The 26,972-nt window shown below is 41.9% G+C and overlaps 1 protein-coding gene across 4 annotated transcripts in view; it reads right to left on the minus strand.

Moving 5' to 3' along the window:
* TRIT1 (tRNA isopentenyltransferase 1) overlaps nt 1-26,972 on the minus strand; it is a 48,893-nt gene that overhangs the window by 3,028 nt on the left and 18,893 nt on the right. Inside the window, exons 2-10 of one of the 4 annotated variants that reach the window (XM_003891645.5) lie at nt 13,206-13,346; nt 9,930-10,028; nt 8,690-8,835; nt 6,070-6,212; nt 4,234-4,345; nt 3,796-3,908; nt 3,468-3,545; nt 452-561; nt 25-142 (exon numbers count right to left, since the gene is read on the minus strand). In XM_003891645.5, the coding sequence (XP_003891694.1) occupies nt 25-142; nt 452-561; nt 3,468-3,545; nt 3,796-3,908; nt 4,234-4,345; nt 6,070-6,212; nt 8,690-8,835; nt 9,930-10,028; nt 13,206-13,346 (1,060 nt within the window). Of the gene's footprint in view, nt 1-24; nt 143-450; nt 2,036-3,467; nt 3,546-3,795; nt 3,909-4,233; nt 4,346-6,069; nt 6,213-8,689; nt 8,836-9,929; nt 10,029-13,205; nt 13,347-26,972 lie in introns of those variants that run through there. The other 3 variants (XR_002522779.2, XR_001903945.3, XM_021939747.2) reach the window with 3 other exon arrangements.

Raw genomic sequence — 26,972 nt, forward strand, 5'->3', positions numbered from 1 at the left:
TTCATGCCCCTCCCCATACTCTACCTGCCCACTCGCGATCCCCAATGATGATTCGATCACAGAGGTCACACATGTGATAACTTCTCTTGTTCTCAGCTTCATTGTATGGCATCTTTATTGGAGTGGCTATAGGCTTGCGGCCCTAAAAGAACAAGGGTGGAAGGGAATATTCAATTCAAAGAGATCTGGATATAATTCTCTATTAAGGGAAGTGGGATTTTCCTAAGATTCCTTTTTCTCACCCCAGAGAGCAGATGGGTTGTATACAGATTTTAGCAACAACCTTTCTGAATGTAAAAGTAGAAAAGCAGTCTCCAGGTACTGAAAAGTAGCCAGCCCTCTGGCTTTATTCTATGGAAAAGAAGGCCTGGTTCTTCAGTATAGCAACAAAGGTGTCAGCTAACAAAAGTGCTCTGAAAACCAGACAATAGACTGTATGATTCACAATTACCTGGATGAAACTTTGCACGATTTCAAGAGCAGGTTCAAGAACAGACTCTTCCCACTTCGAGACATCAGATACCTCTAAGCCATAAACAGGGGGGACACTGGGACCAGGTCCTAATGATGACAAAGAAAGGTTGTGAGAGGTCAGCCTCAAACCCAATCTATTCTGCACCCAGGACTCTGAAATCCTCCAAGGAAATACACAGAGCCAAAGGAGTAAACATTCTGACCATGCTATTCATTCTAACTGAAACATGAACCACAATCCAAGAAAGACCTAAAGGTTTAACTGCTCTGCAGCCAATAAGACTAGCTACATAATCTAGATACATGGGTGCAGGATCTTCCAGATCAGCCAGGAAACCAGAATAGAGTTAACAGCTCAAGGGACCATTGTGTGAGCTACAACACAAAGACAGCACATCATAAGAAGAAATAAACTAACAGCTTTAAGTAAGTGCCTATTCTAAGTTCCGTATCATCTTACGATGATGGCGATCTGTGGCAAGAGAATTCACAGCTTTCTTTAGGAGCAGATACTAGTCTCAGGTTTGCATATATTCCCTCAGTGGCCTGGGACTCATGAAATGCTTTGACAGCATGGGCTGGGAACAGAATCATATCAGCCAATAAGCCACAGAATCTGCGAACCAGAAAGAAACCTTGGAATTGATGTAGTTGAGCAACTTCTTTTAAAAACCTGATCTAGAGGGTATTCAAGAAACACCCCCTGGTAGACACTTTCGAATGCAGATGAGACTGAAAGTAGCAAAGAGTGCAGCTACAGGTATTTCACCCACCTGAGCCAACCATGTTGCAAGAGTTTAGTCTCTGCAGTTAGCTTCCCTGCCTATGTACATACTAAATTGCCTTCCACAGCTAGGTTAATTCAGTTGCCTAAAGGCAAAGAGCATCACCCATAGGCAAAAACATCAAAGGCCTTGGGATGCCAACGACTGGCAGGTGCTGGCCTTTTGATTGTGCCAACCACAAATAAGATTCTTCATAGACTGGACTGGGCTGCACCTGCCACCACACGGAAAGGTGAGACTAGGAGGGTGCAGGCAGCATCCACAGCACACCTGGCCTTGGCTAAGCTCTGCACCTGTTTCCAGGCCACTCTACATTTTCCTTTCTCCTCTAAGCCCTTTGTTGGGCTTCTGTGCCCTGTCTAAGCACCTTTCAACAAGTTCTCGGCTCCCAGCTGCTATTTCTGGCTTGGGTCCAAGGCCAAGCTGGGGTGGGGAAGTCCCCCTGGCTTCCTGCCAGAACCATATCCCAGCAGACCAGCCCTGGCCAATCACGCACAGCTCCTGATTTACAGGGCAGCTGTGCCTTTCACTCAGCACCAGGACGATGCCGGCATACACACGAATGAGGAACGGGCATATGACACACTGTGCCATCAACTCCTCCTGCCACAGAGATGGAGGAACTATTGTGGTTTTACTACAGGAAGAAGTTCTAAATTATTACCAAAAAGTCTTCTGTTACAGGCTTGTTGTCAGACATGGGGAGAATAGAAGTTGCATTAGAAATTTGTAGTACAGCACTGAGCTTCAACTTCAGATGACACTAAGACTTCTATCTACCAGGACATGCAGAGAAAACAGGATAAGTAGAAGAAAGCATAATGAGCCTCTTCACACCAGAACTCCACTGGAGAGCTCAGGCAGAGAGTGGGAGCTGGGAGAAAGAATGTTAGCAGTTTAGTGGTAAACAGCAGGGATCAAGGTATGTATTTTCAGAGGCAACCGAGTGGGGCAGACGCTTCAGCTGGCCCTATCTGTAATTGAGAGCAGAAGTCTACCAGCAAAAGGTAAACACAGGATGATTCAGAAGCATATTTAAAACATGTCCACAAGATAAAACTGAAGTTTCACTTATGCTTAAATTAATCTCCTTTCGCTCATAACCACATAGTTTTTACCCACAGTCCAATAATAATGCTGTCTTGCTAAAGTTACAGCTAAAGGAAGTAAGAGTAGCAGTAGAAAGGAGTGTGGACTCTGTGTCAGGCCTGCGTTCAGTTATCTACTGCCGACTAGCTGGGTGATTTTTGGCAAGTTATTTAACTTCACTAGGCCTTCATTTTCTTTTTTTTTTTTTTTTTTTTTTTTTGAGACGGAGTCTCGCTCTGTCGCCCAGGCTGGAGTGCAGTGGCCGGATCTCAGCTCACTGCAAGCTCCGCCTCCCGGGTTTACGCCATTCTCCTGCCTCAGCCTCCCGAGTAGCTGGGACTACAGGCGCCCACCACCTCGCCTGGCTAGTTTTTTGTATTTTTTTAGTAGAGACGGGGTTTCACCGGGTTAGCCAGGATGGTCTCGATCTCCTGACCTCGTGATCCGCCCGTCTCGGCCTCCCAAAGTGCTGGGATTACAGGCTTGAGCCACCGCGCCCGGCCGGCCTTCATTTTCTTATCTGTAAAAAGAAAAGAATAACACCTACCTTGAAGACTCAATAATATATGTATGGCACCAAATTTAGTGCCAAAGACACAGTACAGGGCCAAATGAATAAAAATTTCCTTTATTTTCCCTTAAAAATGCTGTGCAATTAAAGTTTCATTTGAAGCAATCTGAAGCACCATGTGGAGATGCTGGGAGAAATGGTGAAGGTGTCTTTTTATACTACTCATCTGGCCCCCAAAAAACATTGTAATTAGGAAATCTTCCCTACAGAAATCTGACTGCTCTTCAGGTACAAAACTGAAGCTAAAAATCAGCCCTGAACACCAACTCTCCTAAGAAGATGCTGCTGTTGTTCTTAGCTGTTTGCAGCCAGTATCCATCTGTTCAAGGCAGAAGGCAGACTCCTCAATGCAAACAATTTTTTTTTTTTTCCTGAGACATCACAAGAAAATATCCCTGGATAATCATTTATGTTATAGAACTTCCCCTAGGTCAGATCCAGAATCTCAGAACAGGCCCGGAATCTAAAATTCATTTTCTGGGTGAGCTGAGGACATCTATATTCTATTGAAAACAGACCCATAGTATAAGGAAAAACATGAGACTTACTGCTCAAAAAACGGTTTTTAACCCATCGGTTTTGCTTCCGGGCATATCTCTTAGTTACTTGTTTCAGAGTCTCGATACCTGAAAGATACAGTAGATTTAACAGCATCTAGGTAAGCACTCCTTACCCTGCAGAGAGGCAGGCCCTCCCAGCCCAGCAGGAGAAAGTCAGTCATGGCAGTACAATGTCAGACTTGGTGGACAAAAATCTCAATTCTGAGCTGAAGGCTACTTGGGATGCTTTGAGCCTTGGCTCTTTCTCAGACCATACCAGCAGAGTACCCTGCCACCCAAAGATGTCCAAGACTAGGTCAGATGGAAGAATTCACACCTTTCTTTAGAAGCTGGTCACTAGTCTCCAGTGTGCATTTTCCCTCAGTGATCAGGTACTCGTGAAATTCCTTGAAGCCAATTGATTGGAAGATACCATGTTGATAGTCCTGGCTGGGAATAGGAGGGCATCAGCAGATGAGCCATTGCTCCTAAAAGTTAGCAGGCGCTTTGGAGATGGACCTAGTTGAACCATTTCATCTGTCAGATAAGGAAATTGAGATCCTGAGCAGTTACTGATTCTCTGAAATTTTCCCCTCCCCTACCCACCAGGTTACTTTCTTAAAAAGTTAACTCCTGGGACTGTCTGAAAGATTAAAAAACTGCATCTGTAATGAAGGCTGATAAACAGGTAGACCCAAAGCTAGTATTAGCATTATGGTCTTTTGACTGTAGGCAAAAGATGGACAGTAGGTCAGAATAACAGCCAAATCCTCACCTATTTTCTGAAACATTCTTCTGATTATAGCGTCTGTGAAAATCTCTTAGTTCCTCCAAGAGCCCAGCAGCAAGCATGTCATCCACCCTCTTATCCAAGCGCTTATCTAGAACTTGAATCAAATCAGCCCATCAATCAGCAAGCAAGTTGTACGTACCTACTATATACTTACATCATGAGTGAACAGGTGGTCACAAAAAAAAAGAGAATTTATCCAAATGGAAGAAAGAATTCAGATTCCAAAGATTATTGTAATAATTCATACTTTATTTACTCACATTTAAGACTTTGCAGCTCCAAATAAAAACAGCCAGAATGAAGCACATGCCTCCTCATCATATAGAGAAAGCATACAACTACAGCAATTGTGAAGGACAAATATTTTATTCTCACATGGAATGTATATCCCAATGTGTTTTAGAGGTGGCTGAGGATCCCCTGGTTTACCTTTCTTATTTTTAATTTAATGTGTCATTATACTGTAACTCAGTGTTACTTTGTTTAAGAACCCCTAGATAACACCTCGGATAAGAATATGGAACTTTCATCCAAAGACATCCTAGATACATTCTAAACTACTGAGCCAAGCAAAGGAGCAAAGAGTGAGAGGTTGTAATTGTTCAGATGTGACAAACAGCTTTACTATGAATCAGACACCATTATTTTATGCTGAATTGTAGAGTAGAAGATTTTATTTACAAAATTTCATTATTGAAAAATTCCTTTTTTAAATCAACTTATGGCAGTTAATTTAACAATAGATTGTCACCATTTTAATTATATTCTTCTACATCTCTACCATTGCGATTTATTGGCCTACAGCAACAGTAACCTTCCTAGAAAGTTTGCATTTATTGAGGACCCGTCATGTGTCAGACACATTCTGAGCACTTTACATGTATTAATTCATCTAATCCTTAATGAAGCTATGAGATATGTACTATTACTATTATCTCTGTTTTACAGGAGAACTGGGACACAGAAAGGTAAACTAATTTGTCTTACAGTTCACATAACTAGAAGCCAGTAGATCAGGAATTTGCTATTAGACAGTCTGCCTCAAGAGCCTGTGCTCTTCAGTGCTACACTCTACTGTTTCTCCACATAATGATGTCATCTTTTCAGGTCTATCATAGGCTACCTTTGCAAACTGGTCTCTGACTCCCCCCAGATAATGTTCGTCATCCCTTCTCTGTGACCCTACAGCACCCTGAAAATATATCTAGCCCAGCATTTGTCAAATAAATAATAGACACACAGATAGTATCTATCTCCTTGTCTGTTGTCTCACTAGACTGGGAATTCCTTAAGAAAAGACACTGCCTCTTCAACTCTGAAAACGAAGTACCACACAGAATACCCAGCACTTCACTGAATGCTTACTGAACGTTTGCTGGATGAATAAGTTACTACTATCACAGGGCATAATTATACTTTAGCAACAAAATACCATCAGGCTAGCAAGCTAATTATAAGGCGTACTGCTTCTAGAACATTCTAGCCTCCAGCCAACCTTCCACAAGAGACTTCCTTCTTTTTCTCCTTTGGACCTTCCCTGGATGGCAGTCTCTTTCCCATTCTGTCCATCCCATCCCACTCTACCCATGATGTCTTCTCCTAGTGCCAGGGCTATCCTTTCTCCCTTTCCAAACAGATATCTAGGGGGAATGGCACTGTGCCTAAGTCAACAAATAATGATAATGATAATAAAATTAATAGCTAATACTTGTTTAGGGTTCATTACGAGCCACCCATGGTTCTAAGCATTTTCTATACAGTAACTTATTACTCTAAGTTCCATCACAGATGGACTCTAGGGCATCAAAGGGCTGTTACCTGCCTGGTCAGCATGAAGCCAAAGGATGCAAGGGTTAGAGAACTTCAGAGGACCTCCAAGGGGACCACCACCTTCTTCTGTATGTTGACGATGGAGAAATTCACTATGAGAGATTCCTGTTTCTTCAAAAACTTGCAAGCTCCTAAGTAATTTAAAAGGGGAGGGAGGGGGCACACCCGTAAAAACCAATAGAAAATATTCATTCTCAGGTAAAACAAGGAGAAAGGCTGTTTATTATAGAAAGCCTCATTCTTGAAAGCCAGGCATGACAGTGTGTGCGTCTGTAGTCCCAGCTACTCAGGAGGCCAAACTGGGAGGACTGCTTGAGCTCAGGAGTTCAAGACCAACCTAAGCAGCAACAGACCCTGTCTCTTCAAAAAGGGGGGACGCAGAGAGGCTTAATCTCATTTTCACTGCATTAAGTTCCAAAAGACATGAAGGTCTAGGGTTACTCCAGTCCTACAGCTACTCAGAAAAGGGTACTAAAGAAAACTTTAGGTAAAGTAAAAAATAATTCTATTTTTCTAAAGATACATAAATTATTCTGAAATCAGTTAAATAGGTTCAGAAACAAGAGATTTCTTCTATACAAACAGAATGGTACTCACTCCCTTTCAGATAGACAGTAAAAGAGCTTGTTTGGGACACTTTGTAACAAGCCAACAAGTCTGGTCTCGCTGGCGTGCCTTTCCCACAGTACAAAAGCATGTTGTACGTCCAGCTCATCAGCTTTCTTTTTTAAATATGTCAAATTAATGAAGAATGCTCCTGGCTAATCCAGTGCTCTACTGGCACAAAGATCACTGAGAAAAGAACTCACATACTTATTCTTAAGCCACCATCCACTTCTGTCTGTATCTATTATGTTATGCAGCACTAGGTAATTTAACTCCCCAATCTATACTCTACCACTCTGGGTGATTGCAACTTATCAGCCTGAAAGTGATCTTTCTCTTCCTGACCCAGTTCTACTTCCTGAAACCCTAACACAAGAGTGTAGACCCCTTGTCTTTCAGTATCACTGGTTTCTCAAAGAAGATCTATGAGAAAAAAAATGTAGGAATAGATAATATCTCACTTATCTGGAGTTAAAATACAGCCTCAAGCCAAAAGAAAGATTAAAAAAAAAAAAAGTTCTCATTCTCTAAATGAGACTCTAGAGCTCTTGCTTAGAACCTATTGACTCTTACTAAGAAAAAATTCTCAAACTCATTACTCATTTAGAAGCAGCAAAATGAGGAGAGGTGATAAGAAAGAACTGACTAGTAAAAGGAGAGAATAACAAACACCAAGCTCTAGAATCATGTAATCAAACAATATAAAAATGAATGTTTATCATAATGTTCCTAAGTTTAAAAAAAACTTGAATGTTTTCTATTAAAGTGTTTAAAATGTTTGGATACTGAAAAGTATAAACTTCGTTAATCTAAAACATGCATTCTTAATGGGGTTATATTGCCTTTAAGGGGGTGAGAAAACTTAGATAATACAATTTGTGCCCCACCCGCTCGCCGTGCAAAGGACAACCCTACCTGAAGAAATCCTTTTCTTGGCTGAGTACTGTGACTCATGACTATAATCCCAGTACTTTGGTAGGCTGAGGCAGGAGGATCGCTTGAGCCTAGGAGTTTGGGACCAGCCTGGGCAACAAAGCAAAACATCTCTACTAAAAATTAAAAACTTTAAAAACTAGCCAGGTATGGCAGTGCACACCTGTAGTCCCAGCTACTCAGGAGGCCAAGGCAGGAGGACACCTAAGCCCAGGAGGTCAAGGCTGCAGTGAACCATGATCGTGCCACTGTACTCCAGCCTGGGCAACAAAGTTAGACTCTATCTCTTAAAAAAAAAAAAAAAGTAATAATAATAATGAATGTTTTAAATCCTATATTCTAACATTGAGTTTCATTGAGGGTGGTAAAATCAGGATGAAAAATATCAAATTCATTTCAGTGGAGTACTTCACAACCCCTATGAATATGAGATGTTACTTTAATATTTAATCTGCACAACCATCAATAGAGTAGGTCCTTCATTAGATGTTCTACTATGCCAGAAGTGGTATCACTCCTAATTCTGCAGAAAAATAAACCTAACATGAGGCTGTGATTTCAAAACAACCTAAAAAAACATGACCTTGTGAGTTCATTCACTACTTTTCTTCCCTACCAGATAGTTTCCATGTGCAAAGGTGAGCTGATCTGTGAGACAGTTTATAAAATCCACCTCCCACTGGGAAAGCTGCTGGGGCAGAACACGGCATTGCATAATCAATTATGAAATCCAAATCACAATGTAAACAAACTGCATGCCAGAAAAAATGTATATGAAAACTGTTATACAAGCAAAGATCAAATAGAAAATGAAGCAACATTATATAGGCCCTAGGGGAAAACTATATTGTACTATGCATTTAAAACATAACAAAGTAGGGTGCAATTATTTATTGAGGGAGCTGAACTGAAGCAATAACTCAGGGCCTCCCAACCTGCTGAGTTAGAACAACACATCCATCTCCACTAACTGCTATTACCAAATCTCTCTCATCACCTGGGCAAACCGAAGAACTGACTGTTCCCTAGTTGTAAAGGAATTTGGGGTCAGCAGGCCAGGCTTTCTTACCTGGCCACTTTGCGTTTGTCATGTGGATGCAGCTTGGCGGCCATTTCTGGGTCCACCTGGCTTAGGCGTTTGTGAAGTACAAGACCATCCTCCTTTTCAAGCTCCACTTTTCGGTCAATCACTTTCTCAGTGCCCATCTGCTGGGGCTAATAAATGATGGTTTAGAAGCAAATTTAATTCAACCAACACTGAGACAGTGTACGTGCCAGGCACTTTGCTAAGTGTCAGGAATACAGAATAATCAGAAGATCTTGCCATACAGTGAGAGACAGATCATAAACAGAAAATTCCAATATGCTGTGGTAAGTGCTGTGAGGCCACAGCAAACAAAAAAGAAGACTTACAACATAGGGAAACACTTGGCTATTTGCTTTCTTGTCAGAAGTTCAAACAGGTACCAGGGCTAATATATGTATTTTAACATATCCAGGAGTCTAGTCTTCTCAGCAAGGGTGAACAAGGAGACCAGGATTGCCAGCAAATTACAGTTTACACAGTCTTACCCTACATAGTAGCATGTATGTAAATAAGGTCAGTGTTGGACATCTCCCTGATACACATACTGTGCTGCCAGCCAGGAAATACTGAATCAGGCTAATGTACTGGGTTTTTTTAAATATAATTTTTATAAAGAATTATACATATTTTATCTTGAATCGCATCTCTCTCTCTCTTTATTTATTATTATTATTTTTTTTTTTGAGACAGGGTCTCGCCCTGTTGCCCAGGCTGGAGTACAGTGGCACGATCTCAGCTCACTGCAACCTCCACCTCCTGGTTCAAGTGATCCTCCCACCTCAGCCTCCCTAGTAGCTGGGATTACAGGTGTGTGCCACCACGCCTGGCTAATTTTTGTATTTTTAGTAGAGACGGGGTTTCACCATGTTGGCCAGGCTGCTCTCAAACTCCTGACCTCAGGTGAGCTGCCCACCTTGGCCTCCCAAAGTGCTGGGATTACAGGAGTAAGCCACCACGCCCGGCCTAATGCACTGTTAATTTATATGGAGATGCTAATTAATCCACACAGCAACATTTTTCCCACACACAGCCCCTTCCCATAGACCAGCCTGGAGGAACTCACTTCACATATGGAGGTGGCATTTGCTTGAGAATATTAAGTAGGAAAATTATAGTTGCTGAGTATAAGAAATAGGCAAGAGTCAACCTTTCTCCCACTAAAATTAGCCAGCAAGAAAGAGCAACCCACTTCCTCAGTGAGTTACAAGTGAACTAAACTTACCTTGGTATTGACAAGAACTTTCCAGAGCAGAGATTCAATGTAATAATTGGTTCCTCCCACGACAATAGGAATTTTGTCTCGAGCAAATATATCTTCAATGTGAACATTAAGAAAGATACCACGATATTAAATATCAAGGGAATCCTGACTCACTTGGGAAGGACACTATTAGCAAGAAACCACATTCATTTATCTGCAGAGCAGAGGAGAAAGGGGGGGAACCAAAATGCATTCATACCAGCCCTCAATGTTTCCAACAAATTTCCAGAATCATGTCCAATCAGTTCTGGAGGGACTTGCAGAAACCAGAGACAAATGCATAGTGGTAATTCCTTCCAGTTCTAGAACTTTCTAGGTCTTGCTGCTAAAAGTCAAAGTTTTATTAGTATTCCAAATCAGTTCAACAAGCACAAGCCCGAGGACTCTCAAAGAACCAAGTGTCAGCTGCTCAGGAGGCCATCAAGGTGGCATCCATTGCGTGACTTTGCCTTCTAAGGCAAAACACAAGCTGGTTTCCCTAAGATTCTTAGACTCAGTCAGTCTCTACCATCAGGAGAGACTATCACATTTTTGCCACTTGAGGCTTCACCAAATTAAGTGAGACGCACAGGTTCTGAAGATAAATAGACTTCAATTTCCAGGTTCAGTTGTTGGGCAAGTTACTCAGCCTGTCTGAGCTTCAGTTTTCTCACCTGTAAAAATCCCCATAAGAATTAAATGTGACAATGCACAGAAATCCCCTACCACAATGCCTAAAAAATAATAAGCACTCAATTTACTTTAGCCACTATTGTTTTTATATCTCTGCTACTTTACATTTTTCTCTTTAGAATCTCCATTGAACAGATAATTATCTGCTTTAAGAAGGCCTTCGCTCCTGAGAATAATTTTTTTTTTTTTGAGACACGGTCTCACTCCGTCACCAAGGCTGGAGTGCAGTGGCGCGAAAACAGTTCACTGCAGCCTCGACCTCCCAGGGCTCGAGTTATCTCCCACCTCAGCTCCCGCCGCCAAGTAGCTGGGACTGTAAGCATGCACCACCACACCTAGCTAATTTTTGTATTTTTTGTAGAGGTTAAGGTTTCACCATGTTGCTTGCCCAGGCTGATCTTCAACTCCTGAGTTCAAGCAATCCACCCACTGCAGCCTCCCAAAGTGCTGAGGTTACAGGCGTGCGCCATTGTGCCTGGCTGAAAATAATTTTTTTAAAAAGACTTTCAATATCCAGGAAATAATCATTTACACACTTCTTCTCCTTGTTGGCCAACTTGCCAGCATAGAAACAGACCACCTCATTTCTACTAGAATCTCACTAACCCTTAAGCAGTTAAGGTGGAGTGGGAAGAAAGATGTTATCAATCAAGGATCATAAAGAGAAAACATCGTTTGTTTTAAAAAGAGAAAACAAATTCTCTATTTGCCCCTTTAAATTAAGTATAGGGAGCAAAGTGGAAATTGTATACAAGTTAAATATCTCTTATCCAAAATACTTGGGATCAAGGAAATGTTTCAGATTTTGAATTATTTGCATTATACTTACTGGTTGAGCATCCCAAATCTGAAAATCTGAAAACTGAAATGCTCCAATGAGCATCTCCTTTGAGCATCATCTCAGCACTCCAAAAATTTCGGATTTTGGAGTCTTTTGGATTTTAGATTTTCAGATGTTCAACCTGTAGTATGATTAACAAAGGGAAAGTGAGCAATGAAAAGGGGAAGGGAAAAATGTTAAGATTCCAGAAGAGGAGAGAGTGGAAAGAGGAAAGAAGATGGGATAGGACATACTTCACGGGAAAAGGTTTAACTTATTTGTGCAAGCCATGAAATGACTGTGATATTGAACAATCACCCTTCTACCCTTTGGGCCTCAGTAGTTAGTACCTTCACCTGTCGAATCAAGAAGGCTGATTGGGGCCAGGCGTGGTGGCTCACACTTGTAATTCCAGCACTTCGGGAGGCCAAGGCAGAAGGACCACTTGAGCCCAGGGGTTCAAGACCAGCCTGGCAACATAGCGAAATCCATCTCTACAAAAAATAAAATAGCCTGGTGCGGTGGCTCACGCCTGTAATCCCAGCACTTTGGGAGGCCGAGGCAGGTGAATCACGAGGTCAGGAGTTCGAGACTAGCCTGGTGAAACCCTGTCTCTACTAAAGATACAAAAACTTAACCGGGTATGGTAGCGCATGCCTGTAGTCCCAGCTACTCGGTAGGCTGAGGCAGAGGAATCACTTAAACCTGGGAGGCGGAGATTGCAGTGATCCGAGATTGCACCATTGTACTCCAGCCTAGGTGACAGGGCAAGACTCCGTCTCAAAAAATAATGATAATAAAATAAAAATAATTAGCTGGGTGTGGTGGTAAGCACCTGTAGCCCCAGATACTTGGGAGGCTGAGGTGGGAGGATCACCTGAGCCCAGGAGGTCAAGGCAGCAACGAGCCATGACAGTGCCACTGCACTCTAACCTAGGCAACAGAGTGAGACTGTCTCTAGGAGAAAAAAAAAAAAATTTACACACTTCCATTTGAATCTATATCTGGGTTTTCTATTCTGTGCCACAAATATATCTAGTACTAAATAAGTTCCATGCTATTATAATTATTATGACTTTTCAATCTTTTAATATATAGCAATCCAGATACTAAAGGCAGTCTGCATGTTAAGACATAAGGGCAATCCCCCTTACATTATTCTTTTTGCAAAAATTTCTTGGTTTTACTCAGAACTATATTTTCCAGTCCTCTCCCATCTAACAATCCCTTTGAAATTCTAACTATAACTCCATTATATTTATAGATTAACTTCGTATCTCCATTTAAAAGATAGAAAACCGAAGCTCAGTGGGGTTAAGGAAATGCTTTACCCAGTAAAATTCACATGGTAAAAAAGGCAGTTCTAGGACTGTAACACAAATTTTCTGATTCTTAAATCAGTGTTCTTATCACTAAAACAGTGCTTCTCAAATTTTAATGTGCATATGAATTACTGGGGACTCCTGTTATAATGCAGATTCTGATTCAGTAGGTCTGGAGTGGGGCCCAAGAATCAGCATTTCTAACAAGTTCCCAGAGGATGATGATGCCACAGTCTAAGGACAAGAATTTGAGTGACAAAGACACTGTATCTTTCAGTCCATAGTCTGATGGGGATGGCATCTATCAGTAGTTAGGCCTTGGGTGCCCCTTCTGAGAAGAAATTGCCACTAGAAGGAAAACTTCTCTCTTGGCTTGGGCTGCTTTCACCCACCAAACCCAGCTGCTGCCTTTCCTAAGGATATCAGAGCAGTTGCTCTATTTCTGAAGTCCACCACGGTGTAATTGGTCACAAGAGGATCCACAAAGCTGATCATGTGGTGCCGGCAGATTCTCTGCTCTTGGGCAGAAACCTTGTTGGTGATGATGTCTAGGCCTTCATAAACCTAGGGGAAAGAAAATTTACATGAGAAAGTCAACCACATCCATACAAAATGCATACTTATGAACAGAAATATTAATCTGTTTCTCCCTCCTGCCAAACACTTCACTGACCCAAAGCACCAGACGTATTCTAACAGAGGGCACAGTCAGATCCAAGAAACCCAAAACAAAGAAGAAAACAGAGCATTGGTTTTCTTATCAAATAGTAGCTATTAGCTCAGATTTAAAGGTAAGAAGGATATGTAAATACATGCCCAGAATTAGTAAAAACGAATGCTGCATGGCCAGAACGTTAAAGCCCTGCAAATTGGGCAGGGTGTTTTATTTATTTTGCTTATCACAAGACTCCAGAAAGGTAACATTTTGCATTCATTGCTCATAGTTCTACTTCAAAATGCTTAGGTATTTCTTGGATTTAAATGGCTCGAAAAGGTCTTCAGAATTTGTATAAGATTGGTTCCCTTTGTGGAGAAGGAGTCTACAAAAATACATAGAAAACATACATATACACACTTTGAAGTCAGAACCCCTAATACTGCTGTACTCTAGTGGAAACATTGTGATCTATCAAAATTACTGCTTCAGAGGTCAGCAAGGACAATCTCAATACTCAAAGGCAATATCCTGTCTGTGGGCTCTTGATCTGCCAATTCGACTAAAAAGTTCAAGTGTACTTTTTCTAAATGCAAGGTCTCCAAGAAGAGATCTGAAAATACTAGTTTGAAAATAGGGATGAATACTTTGAGATTAAATGTTCTCTGTAATCACTGATTCTACAGGGAGCACTGAATGAACAAATAATAAGTTCTGTAGAGCCCACAAAGATGTTAAAAGCATTTTTATCTCACGTTTCCCTTTACTTACATGGGTGTCAAATAAGTACGGTACAGTGTAATGGTTAGGAGGAAAGACCCTGGCGCCAGGCTGCCTCAGCTCATGTCCTAGCTCTGCCACTTACTAGTTATTTGTAGTTGGAGAAGTCAGTTACTAACCTCTCTGGGCCTTAATCCCTCATCAATAAAATGAAAATAATAATATCTATCTCATAGGGTTGTTGTGGGGATTAAATGAGTTACTACTAAAAAGCACTTGGTTTTTGCCTGGCACATTGTAAGGGCCGCGTGAGGGTCACTACTACCTAATTGCTGTCATTATCACTACTACTGTCACTATAACTAAAAGAGAAAGGGAAATAATTTTAGTGTTACTGTTTAATACTCAGAAGCCTCTATGCTCTTAGCGACTGAGGTCATTTACCAAGCACGGATATAAGCTATCTTCAATGAAATAAAATCAGTAAATAGTAAAACAGCATATAAATAAAAAATAACATAAATTAGAGCCATAAGGAGTATCAATTCTGCCTTTTAAACTCATTTAATTTGTGCCTGACAGCAGACTCACATTCTCATACCTGAAAATTAATGGAATCATAAATCATAGAGTATTCTTTTCTGTGTATCTTGAACAAGACTTCCTTCTAATGTTATACAAGGTAATATGGTTATTATACACTGCTGTCTTCTGTGCAAATTAAGAAAAGTAAAGGGGAGGCCGGATGCAGTGGCTCATGCCTGTAATCCCAGCACTCTGAAAGGCCAAGGCAGGCAGATCACGATGTCAGGAGTTTGAGACCAGCCTGACCAACATGGTGAAACCCCATCTCTACTAAAAACACACAAAAAATTAGCTGGGTGTGGTGGCGTGTGCCTATAATCCCAGCTATACTCAGGAGGCTGAGGCAGGAGAATCGCTTGAACCCAGGAGGCAGAGTTTGCAGTGAGCCAAGATTACGCCATTTTAGCCTGGGCAACAGAGCGAGACTCGACTCCATCTCAAACAAAAACAAAAACAAAAAAACAATGAAAGAGGCCAGGTGTAGAGGCTCACACCTGTAATCCCAGCACTTTGGGAGGCTGAGGCAGGCAGATCACTTGAGTTCATGAGTTCAAGACCAGCCTGGGCAACATGGCAAAACTGCGTCTCTCCAAAAAATGCAAAAATTAGCCGGGTGTGGTGGCACACACCTGTAGTTCCACTACTGGGGAGGCTGAGGTGGGAGGATCCTTGTGCCTGGAAGGCAGAGGTTGCAGTGAGCTGAGATCATACCACTGCACTCCAGTCTGGGCAACAGAGCCAGACTTTGTCTCAAAAAAAAAGAAAAGAAAACTAAAGGGAGGAAAGAGTTAACAATAACTGTTTATTCCTCTCTGTCTCCCTCTTTTCCCACAGCCCTTGGTTGACTCTGCTGTAGCTTAGAATTCCAAATGATCACATTTTAAAGAGCTCACAGCAACAACTTGATTTTGCTAGTAGAGGATTTCTAACCCCTGTTAAGTATGTTACGGTAAAAAGGATTCTAAATTTTTACACTGAGATTAATGTTAATTAATGTTAATCAGTGTCAAATCCATAGCTGCAAATGTACAATTACCCACACTTCCAACAAGGTCAAAATATAAATATCTCTACCAGCACCTTCTATCACAAACCCTAGAAGGCTAGATAAAATTTCTTCCTGTAATCTGCCTTTAGGTGTATCTTCTAGAGGCCCTTAAAATGGTGAGTTTAAACAAATGGACACACAAATATAATTCAAACAGAAGGTAACCCAGAGCTAGCTCACCTTATTTACTAAAGGAAGTGGCCTATTTTACTGCTTATGATAGATAATACAAATGCCACCAAATATCAGGAAGAAGAAAAGAGTATTAATGGTTTAAAGAAAGCAGAGCTCTTACTCACAGAGTTAACAAAAACTATAACTCACAAAAGTACTAAATCTTGCTTACTAATATAAATTGTCATCTTTGGGTGATCTGTTAACTCTTTGCCTCTTACACATTCAGATGAAAAGAAATGGGACATAAGGATGTGGGTGACAAAGACTAGACATCTGATTTACATTTAATACGGTTTTATGGGTATGTTTTATAGTCATTAACTAAATGCAAAACTGAAAACTTCTGAACACCAAACACAGCACTCAGAGGAAATGCTCACTGGAGTATTTTGGATTTTAGATTTTCAGATTTGGGATGTTTAATTGGTAAATATAATGCAAATATTCCAAAATCAGAAAAAACTAGGAAATCAAAACACTTCTGGTCCCAAGCATTTTGCATAATGGATACTCAACCTGTATAATAGTATATTAAAGTACAATAAATTAAAGTATATGACTGTGACCTGCATTGCAACAATAGGGAAAGGAGAGACAAGACTATAAGTGAAACACGATTGGCCAAGTGTTCATAATTATCGACTCTAGGTGATGGATATATGGGTAGTTCATTTCATTATTTGCCCTACTTTCTTTATATGTTGGGAAATTTCCATTACAAAAAGTTTATTTAGAAAAAGACAGCCAGTTGCGGTGGCTCACGTCTGTAATTCCAGCACTTTGGGAGGCCGAGGCAGGCAGATCATGAGATCAGGAGTTCGAGACCAGCCTGACCAACATGGTGAAACCTCGTCTTTACTAAAAATACAAAAATTAGCCAGGAGTGGTGGTGTGCACCTGTAATCCCAGCTACTCAGGAGGCTGAGGCAGGAGAATCGCTTGAACCCAGAGGGCAGAGGTTGCAGTGAGCAGAGATGGTGCCACTGCACTCCAGCCTGGGTAACAGAGTGAGAGTCTGTCTCAAAAAAAAAAAAGACATGGATGTACTTCGCACTCATTATAATGGCTATTAGAAAAAGAAAAAAAGAAACAGAAAATAGCAAATGCTAGCAAGGATGTAGAGAAACTGGAACCCTTGTGCATTGCTGAGGGGAATGTAAAATGGTGCAGCTATTATGGAAAACAATATGGCAGTTTCGGGAAGGGCAAGGTGGCTCATGCCTGTAATCCCAACATTTTGGAAGGCTGAGGCAGACCCAGGAGTTCAAGATCAACCTAGGCAACATAACGAGACCCCATCTCTAGAACTTAAAAACAACAACAAAAACTGGAAGAAAAACAGTATGGCAGTTCCTCAAAAAAATAAAACAGAATTAACATACAACCTAGCAATTCCACTTCAGGTATATACCCAAAAGAATTGAAGGCAGGGGGTTGAACAGATATTTACACATCCATGTTCACAGCAGCATTATCCACAATAGCCAAAAGGTGAAGTAATCCAAGTATCCATCCACAAATAAATGGACAAACAAAATACAGTCTATGCATACAATGAGTATTATTCAGCCTTAAGAAAGGTAGGAAACTGGCCGGGCGCAGTGGGTCATGCCTGTAATCCCAGACCTTTGGGAGGCTGAGGTGGATGGATCATCTGAGGTCAGGAGTTCAAGACCAGCCTGACCAATATGGTGAAACCCTATCTCTACTAATAATATAAAAATTAGCCAGGCATGGTAGCAGGCACCTGTAATCCCAGCTACTCAGGAGGCTGAGACAGAAGAATTGCTTGAACCTAGGAGGCAGATGTTGCAGTGAGCCAAGATCGCACCATTGCACTCCAGCCTGGGCAAGAGAGCAAGGCTCTGTCTCAAAAAAAAAAAAAGAAAAAAAAAGAAAAAAAGAAAGGCAGGAAATTATGACACATCCTACAACACAGATAACTTTGAACATACTCTGCTAAGTGAAATAAGCCAATCACAAAAGGACAAACACCGTATGATCTCACGTATATGAAGTACCTAGAGTAGCCAAATTCATAGAGACATAAAGTAGAATATTAGTTACCAGGAGCTGGGGAGAGGGGAGAATAGGGATTTATTGTTTAACTAGTACAGAGTTTCATTTTAAGAAGATAAAAACCTATTGGAGATGGAAGGTGGTAATGGCTGCAGAACAATGTGATTGTACTTAATGCCACTGAAACACTGAAATGGCTAAAATGGCCACCGAAATGGTTAATGGTCAATGTTATATCACAATTAAAAAAAGTCTTGGATGATAGCTTTTAGGCATAATAAGAAACTAGTGAATAGCATCAATGAAATAAAATTTTCAAAATTATTGAGAGCTGGTAATGTTCTATTTCTTGTAATGCTCTTTTTCTTGAACTGAAATTCAGTTGAGTTGTGGTTACACAGGTATTTTAACTTTTTGATAATGTATTGAGCTGTATAGTTATGAATTAGGTGTTTTTATGGGTATCCTTTATTTATCAAAAAAAAATCATACTGAACAGTTAAGAAGCAAAAACACAACATTTTTCACAGTTGTACCAAGCATAAATATCTAAACAAACTTAGAAATCAATCAGTTTTGTAAATACCACATTTGGTCCAGAGGTTTAAGTTACATCCATGCTCTAAATGCCACAATCAGGCTTATGATTTTATTACCAGCCTAGAAAACATTCACATGTGAGATTTGTAGCTGAATGCCTTACATTTCCCCTATTTTTCAGCTTCAATTACAGTTTCAGCATCACTCTACCTACAATCAGCCTGAATGCCGGGAAGAGCCAGAAGGATCTGTGTTATCTTTCAAAGACAGCAAGTCACTCTGCTCCATTTCCCCTTCTCCCTTCCAAAGGACACTTGTGATCTGAGTACAAAGAAATGATTTGGGGCTGGGCGCGGTGGCTCAAGCCTGTAATCCCAGCACTTTGGGAGGCCGAGACGGGTGGATCACGAGGTCAGGAGATCGAGACCATCCAGGCTAACACGGTGAAACCCCGTCTCTACTAAAAATACAAAAAACTAGCCGGGCGAGGTGGCGGGCGCCTGTAGTCCCAGCTACTCCGGAGGCTGAGGCAGGAGAATGGCGGGAACCCTGGAGGCGGAGCTTGCAGTGAGCTGAGATCCCGCCACTGCACTCCAGCCCGGGCTACAGAGCAAAACTCCGTCTCAAAAAAAAAAAAAAAGAAATGATTTGGAATAAAATGCTTTTCTCTGCACAAACCATATTTTGACAATACTAAGGAACTACTGGCTTCTTTGTAAGTCCTGATGACTGAAATATTCTGAAAAATTCCAGGTTTAATCCATTTCATCAATTATCTAACATAATTGACTTATCTCTACAAACATTTACTAAGCGTCTACTATGTGTTAGGTATACTGCAACATGTTAGTTACGATAAGAAGATTAAGAAAGTCCCATGGCCGGGCATGGTGGCTCACACCTATAATCCCAGCACTTTAAAAGTCTGAGTAGGAGGATCACTAGAGACCAGGAGTTCAAGACCAGCCTGGTCAACATAGTGAGACTCCATCTCTACCAAAAATTTAAAAATTAGTCGGGTGTGGTGGCACGTGCCTCCCAGCTACTTGGGAGGCTGAAGCAGGAGGACTGCTTGGGCCCAGGAGTTCAAGGCCGTAGTGAGCTAAAAAGGTGCCCCTGCACTCCAGCCTGGGCAACAGAGCAAGGCCCAGTCTCTTAAAAAAGAGTCCTAGTCCTCAGAGAGTCCAAGTTAGACACAAACAGCTATAATAAAAGAAGATACATGATATAAAAGCGCATAATCACTAAACATTTAATGTTCTAGGCATTAAACTGGGCATTATAGAAAAATATACCACTTTGTTTCACCTCTATTGATGGTTTATTTCCAGACTGAAAAAAAAATTTGGAAAAATGGTGCAAGGCTGAAATAACCTTAACTCTCCAGATCAACAGAGCTGAAGCGCCTGGAGGAACTAATGAAGGCAAAAGAAATCTACAACAGAGAAAAAAAAAGATATGAAAAAAAATAAACCCATAAACAACAACAAAAGATATGGAAAAATCAAAAAACAAAAAAAGAAATCCACAACAGAGACCTAGAAGAAGAAAACCAGCAGAATCCAGAGCCATGGTTCTCAACTCAAGTGATTTTGTTCACTGGGAGACATCTGGCAATGTCCAGAAATTTTTTCTTTTTTCTTTTTTTTTGAGACAGAGTCTTGCTCTGTTGCCCAGGCTAAGGTGCAGTGGTGTGATCTCAGCTCACGGCAACCTCCACCTCCCAGGTTCCAGCAATTCTCCTGCCTCAGCCTCCCGAGTAGCTGGGATTACAGGTGTCTGCCACCGTGCCTGGCTAATGCTTGTGTTTTTAGCAGACACAGGGTTTTGCTATGTTGGCCAGGCTGGTCTCAAACTCCTGACCTCAGGTGATCCACCAGCCTCGGTCTCCCAGAGTGCTGGGATTACAGGTATGAGTCACTGCACCCAGTAAGAAACATTTTTGATTGTCACAACTACAGGGCTGGGGGGTGCTACTAGCATTTAGAGGGTAGAGGCCAAAGATGCTGCTACACATCCAATGATGCACTCTGGTCTAGCCATCAGCCCCAAACACAAAGAATTATCCGGCCCCAGGCCGGGCACGGTGGCTCACGCTTGTAATCCCAGCACTTTGGGAGGCCGAGGCGGGCGGATCACAAGGTCAGGAGATTGAGACCATCCTGGCTAACACGGTGAAACCCTGTCTCAACTAAAAATACAAAAAATTAGCCAGGCGTAGTGGCAGGCACCTGTAGTCCCAGCTACTCGAGAGGCTGAGGCAGAAGAATGGCATGAACTCAGAAGGCGGAGCTTGCAGTGAGCCAAGATCGCACCACGGCACTCCAAGCCTGAGCGACAGAGCGAGACTCCGTCTCAAAAAAAAAACCAAAAAAAACAAAAAAACATTTATCTGGCCCCAAAATGTCAACAGTCCTGAAATTGAGAAACTCTGATCTAAAGAAGTATCACCTTGCAGATACTCCCCCGAGTTTTTTAAGTGTACAGCCAAAGATCCCATCCTTTTAAGCCTCCATCCCTTTGGGCTGCCTTGCTATAGGGTGGTCCTGAGTGTGCTAATCAGCAGCAATGTCCGTGGCAGTGGGCAAATCCCAGAGCTCTGAGTGCTGGCTGTGATGTCCCCACATAGCTGTCTATAAGCAAAAGGAAAAGCTGCCCCCACCCCTTGTTGGTTCCTTCCCTATAAGTTATCTTCCACCTTTTCACTTATGTCCTTCCCATTTCAAATTAGATCCTAAAGTCCTTCAATCACTTTCCTGCCTCAGTGGATTACACCTGCCTTGAAAACCACAACCTTGGATTATGGCTCAGTATAATCATCCACTGCTTGCTGCCCTCCACTGCCCTATGGATATCTCACTGAGATCATTAATGAACCCTAACTGCCAAATATAACACTTTTCTACAAAGCTCTCAAAACAAGTAATGGAAAAAGCAACAATCTGATACTACTGAGCTCTCTCTCCTTCATAAATCACTCCACTTTGGGGCTTCAAGAGCACCATTCTTTCCAGGTTTTTCTTCCTATCCCACTAGACCTTCCTCCATCTACTTTACTGAGGCCAGCCACTGATCTATCTGGAGAAAAGAGAGATCAGCCTGTTACTGTGTCTATATAGAAAGAAGTAGACATAAGACACTCCATTTTGTTCTGTATTTGAGATGCTGTTAATCTGTGACCCTACCCCCAACCTTGTCCTTGCAAGAGACATGTGCTGTGGTGACTCAGGGTTTAATGGATTTTGGGCTGTGCAGGATGTGTCTTTGTTAAACAAGTGCCTGAAGGCAGCTTGCTGGTTAAAAGTCATCACCATTCCCTTAATTTCAACTACCCAGGGACACATACACGGCCAAAGGTCGCAGGGACCTCTGCCTAGGAAAGCTAGGTACTGTCCAAGGTTTCTCCCCATGTGATAGGCTGAAACAATGCTGCTAAAAGGTTTATGGAGATGTTTGCACATGCATCTCAAGGCACAGCATTTTCCTTTAAACTGATTCATGTCACAGAGATTTTTGTTCATATGTCTTACTGCTGATTTCCTCCCTACAATGATCCTATTGTCCAGCCACTCCCTTATCTTTAAGATGGTAAAGATAATTATCAATAAATACTAAGGGAACTCAGAGACCGGTGCCGGAGTGGGTCCTCTGTAAGCTGAGTGCTGGTCCCCTGGGCCCACTTTTTCTTTCTCTATACTTTGTGTCTCATTTCTTTTCTCAAGTCTCTTGTTCCACCTAACGAGAAACACCCACAGGTGTGGAGGGGCAGGCCACCCCTTCAATCTATTAGCAGTATCTGTCAGAAACAATACTGAGAAATGGCAGTCTTTATGGCATCCATCTGCCTTTTTGTATTATGAACTTTCTCTGAGTGACACCCATGGCTTCTACAACCACTGTTGTGTTGATAACTCTCAAAATCCATATCCACAATCCAGTTCTCTTTTTGTGGTGCCAGACCTGTATATTCAACTGTCCAGTGGACATTCCATCATCAAGAGGCACATAGCATATAGAAAAGTGGTTAACAGTAAGGATTCTCGTCAGGCATGGTGGCTCACGCCTGCAATCCCAGCACCATGGGTGGCTGAGGCAGGCGGATCACTTGAGCCTAGTGTTCAAGACCAGCTGGGCAACATTGTGAGACTCTGTTTCTCAAAAAAAAAAACAAAAAAACAAAAAAAACAAAAACAAGAAAATCAGTCAGGCATGGTGGCGCGCACCTGTAGTCCCAACTACTCAGGAGGCTAAGATGGGAGGGTCATTTGAGCCCAAGAGGTCGAGCTGCAGTGGGCCATAATTGCATGACTTCACTCCAGCCTGGGCAGCACAAGACAAGAAAGAAAGGAAGGAAAGAAGAAAAGGAAAGGAAAGAAAGAAAGTGATAAAGAATGGAAAGAAAAGAAAAGAAAAAGAAAGGAAGGAAGGGAGGGAAGGAAGGAAAGGAAGAAGAAAGAAAAAGGAAAAGAAAGGGAGGAAAGAAAGGGAAGAAAGGGAAGAAAAAAGAAAGAAAAGGGAAGAGGGAGAGAGGGAGGGAGAGAAGGAAGGAAGGAGGGAAGGAAGGAAGGAAGGAAGTCGGTCAAGTTTTTCTTCTGGAACCTCAAGTTTCTCACATCTGACATCTCTTCTAGTTCTTTTTTTTTTTTTTTTTTCAGATGGAGTCTTTGTCTCCCAGGCTGGAGTGCAGTGGCATGATTTTGGCTCACTGCAACCTCCCCCTTCCAGATTCAAGAGATTCTCCTGCCTGAGCCTCCCAAGTAGCTGGGATTATAGGCACCTGTTACCACGCCCAGCTAATTTCTTCTAGTTTTAATAGTTCAAGCTTCAGGAGAAAAGATGGTTTTAGCATATGTAGATGAAAGGAAAAATTAAGAGGTTGACACTCACTGAGAAGTTGATTTTCCTTTAAACAAACTCAACTGAAGAGATTTTGAAGAGTAGGGGAAAGGCTGATTTCTTGACTAACTTTACTTTTTTAATTAAAAGAAAACTTTTTTTTAACATAACTTCAGTGGGTTAGGACTAATAAGTTTGCTGCAGGAACATCAAGGCAATTACTCTTTTTAACTCTGGCAGAAATTCAACTGTAGATATGCTGAATAAACTGGACACATTAAGATGCTCAGAAAGCAGAAGGCCAGGCACAGTGGCTCACACCTGTAATCCCAACACCTTGGGAGGCCAAGATAGGAGGATCGCTTGAGCTGAGGAGTTTGAAACCAGCCTGGGCAACACAAAGACCCCATCTCTACAAAAAATAACAAAAACAAAAACAAAAAACCAGTTTTAACCAGCCAGGCGTGGTGGCACATGCCTATAGTTCTGCTACTCAGGAGACTGAGGTGGGAGGATTGCTTGAGCCAGGAGGTCAGGGCTGCTGTGAGCCATGATTGCACCACTGCACTCCAGCCTGGGCGACAAAGCAAGACACTGTCTCAAAAAATAAAATAAAATAAAATAAAATAAAATAAAATAAAAAAGCAGAAGAATCTGTGCCTGATCTGTTGAGTCAGTGTGATGAGACTCATGGTTTGGAATTTATAGTGCAGATTACAACTTTTATTCCTTCCTATGGCTCTTCTCTTTAAGGGAAAAGGGACCTCATATAAGGCCACAGTTTTCTGCCTTTTTTTTTTTTTTTTTTTGAGATGGAGTTTCGCTCTTGTTGCCCAGGCTGGAATGCAGTGGTGCAATCTCGGCTTGCCACAACCTCCACCTCCTGGGTTCAAGTGGATTCTCCTGCCTCAGCCTCCTGAGTGGCTGGGATTATTATAGGCATCCACCACCACGCCCGGCTAGTTTTGTATTTTTAGTAGAGACGGGGTTTCTCCATGTTGGTCAGGCTGGTCTCAAACTCCTGACCTCAGGTGATCCGCCTGCCTCAGCCTCCCAAAGTGCTGGGATTACAGGCGTGAGCCACTGCGCCTGGCCAAGGCCATAGTTTTCAAACTGAGACATGTATAACATACATATGATACATTCTTCTGAAGTATCAATCTTACTAGGTAGTAAAAAAAAAAAAATTGAAACATTTTTACATCTAAACAAACAGCGCAGAGAATGCAAAATTGGCTCACATTTTTAAGTTAAAACATGAGAAACTGCAACACAGAGCTTCTGCAATGGCTGCTTGGAGTCCACCTGCAAACAAACACTGGAGAAGCAATTCAGAACATCCATCCAGTCCAAACACCTAACATTTTATATTCTAGAATACTCAGGCTCCCCTGGCCATATAACTGGCGGGAAGCAGAGACAGGACTAATGCCAGGCTGCTCTGCCTATAACCCAAGCTATTTCTGCTGCCACTTAGTAGAATTTTTATCCCCATTTGACTCTGGTGTGTTTGTTTGCTTTAAGTAATGAATTCCTCCTGAGGTGAAATTAAATTCCAGAAACTGAGGAAAAGACAGTTACCACACACTGAACCCCTTCAAGATTCTTTTTTTTTTTTTTTTTTTTTTTTTGAGACGGAGTCTCACTCTGTCGCCCAGGCTGGAGTGCAGTGACTCCATCTTGGCTCACTGCAAGCTCCGCCTCCCGGGTTCACGCCATTCTCCTGCCTCAGCTTCCCAAGTAGCTGGGACTAGAAGAGCCTGCCACCAAGCCTGGCTAATTTTTTTGTATTTTTAGTAGAGATGGGGTCTCACCATGTTAGGATGATCTCGATCTCCTGACCTCATGATCCACCTACCTCAGCCTTCCCAAGTGCTGGGATTACAGGCGTGAGCCACCGTGCCCAGCCGTTCAAGGTTCTGAAGAGTAGGCAAGAGAGAAAGCTACAAATATACACACAGACAACACCATGTGACCATAATGCTGACACACAAAGGGCTTAAGAGAGAAAATAAGGTTCATAATAAAGTTTCCATTCTTTGGCCATCTGTACAGCCTCAAGATTGGCCCATCTTTGATGATTTCAGTGATATTTTATCTCAGGATACCTCAAATAGCATATGATAGCTGAGGTACTTCAGTATTTGGAGGTGCATATCTAAGTTATGAGGAGATAATATAGGATAATGGAGTGGACCATCTAGGTTCAAATTTTGCCTCTACCATCCAGCGGTGGCCTTCAGTTAGCAGATTATTTAAATACCTAATTTTTCGTTGCTTCAAGTGTCCTCATCTGTAAAATGGGGATAATATGAGCACCTACACTCTTTATTGGGTTATTTGAAGATTAGTGTTAGTGCATGCAAAATGTTTAGAATGATGCCAGGCAGATAAGCACTATGTAAGTGCTTGACATTATTTATATTTAATTGGTAGTGGTTAAACAAGATTTTCCTTGGCTCTTTGTGAGAGTTTCGCTCTTGTTACCCTGGCTAGGGCCTAAAAGAAACACAAAATACCAGTGCTGAAAGGAGCTTTAGACACCAAGACAGATAATGTATGGCCCATAAAGCCTAAAATATTTACTATCTATCTCTTGATTGAAAAAGTTTCTAATACCTGATCTAATCCAATGAGTCTTCTCTACTTAATACAACCAAAGAGGAAACTAAGGCCTAGAGAGGGTCAGTAACTTGTCCTAGGTTATACATACAGTGAGTGAGTGGCACAGCTGGAACTAAAACCCAGTTTTCCCAAAAAATATAACTGCCTACCAGGCTAAATGAAGACCTTAAAGACAGACTATAGGCCAGATGCGGTGGTTCATGTCTGTAATCCCAGCATTAGGGAGGCTGAGGCAGACAGATCACTTAAGGCCAGGAGTTGAAGACCAGGTTGGCCAACATAGTGAAACCCTGTCTCTACTTAAAATACAAAAAATTAGCTGAGTGTGGTGGTATGCGCCTGTAGTCCCAGCTATTGGGGAGGCTGAGGCACAAGAATTGCTTGAACCCAGGAGGTTGCAGTAAGCCAAGATCATGCCACTACACTCCAGCCTGGGTGATAGAGCGAGATTCTGTCTCAAAACAAACAAACAAACAAAAAAAGACAGACTATAAATTAGGAGACTAGTGGCATCTTCGAGTTAGAAAAATAATCTAATCAATAGACCCTCACTAAGTATAGGCCTAGGTATCACTATTTTTTTGTTGTTTTTGAGACAGAATCTCGCTGTGTCGCCAGGCTGGAGTGCAGTGACACGATCTCGGCTCACTGCAACTTCCGTCTCCCGGGTTCAAGCGATTCTCCTGCCTCAGCCTCCCAAATAGCTGGGACTACAGGCGCGCGCCAATGTGCCCAGCTAATTTTTGTATTAAAGAGACGGGGTTTCACCAAGTTAGCCAGGATGGTCTCGATCTCTTGAACTCATGATCCGCCTGCCTCAGCCTCCCAAAGTGGGCATCAGTATTTTTTAATGCTCTCCAGGTGATTATAATACAAAGCTGGGGTTGAAAACCACTGTTAGATGGCTGGTGTGGGGGTAGCTCATGCCTGTAAACCCAACACTCTGGGAGGCTGAGGTGGGGGGATCACTTGAGCCTAGGAGTTA

This window comes from Papio anubis, chromosome 1 (genome assembly GCF_008728515.1).
Source record: "Papio anubis isolate 15944 chromosome 1, Panubis1.0, whole genome shotgun sequence".
Taxonomy (NCBI): Eukaryota; Metazoa; Chordata; class Mammalia; order Primates; family Cercopithecidae; genus Papio; species Papio anubis.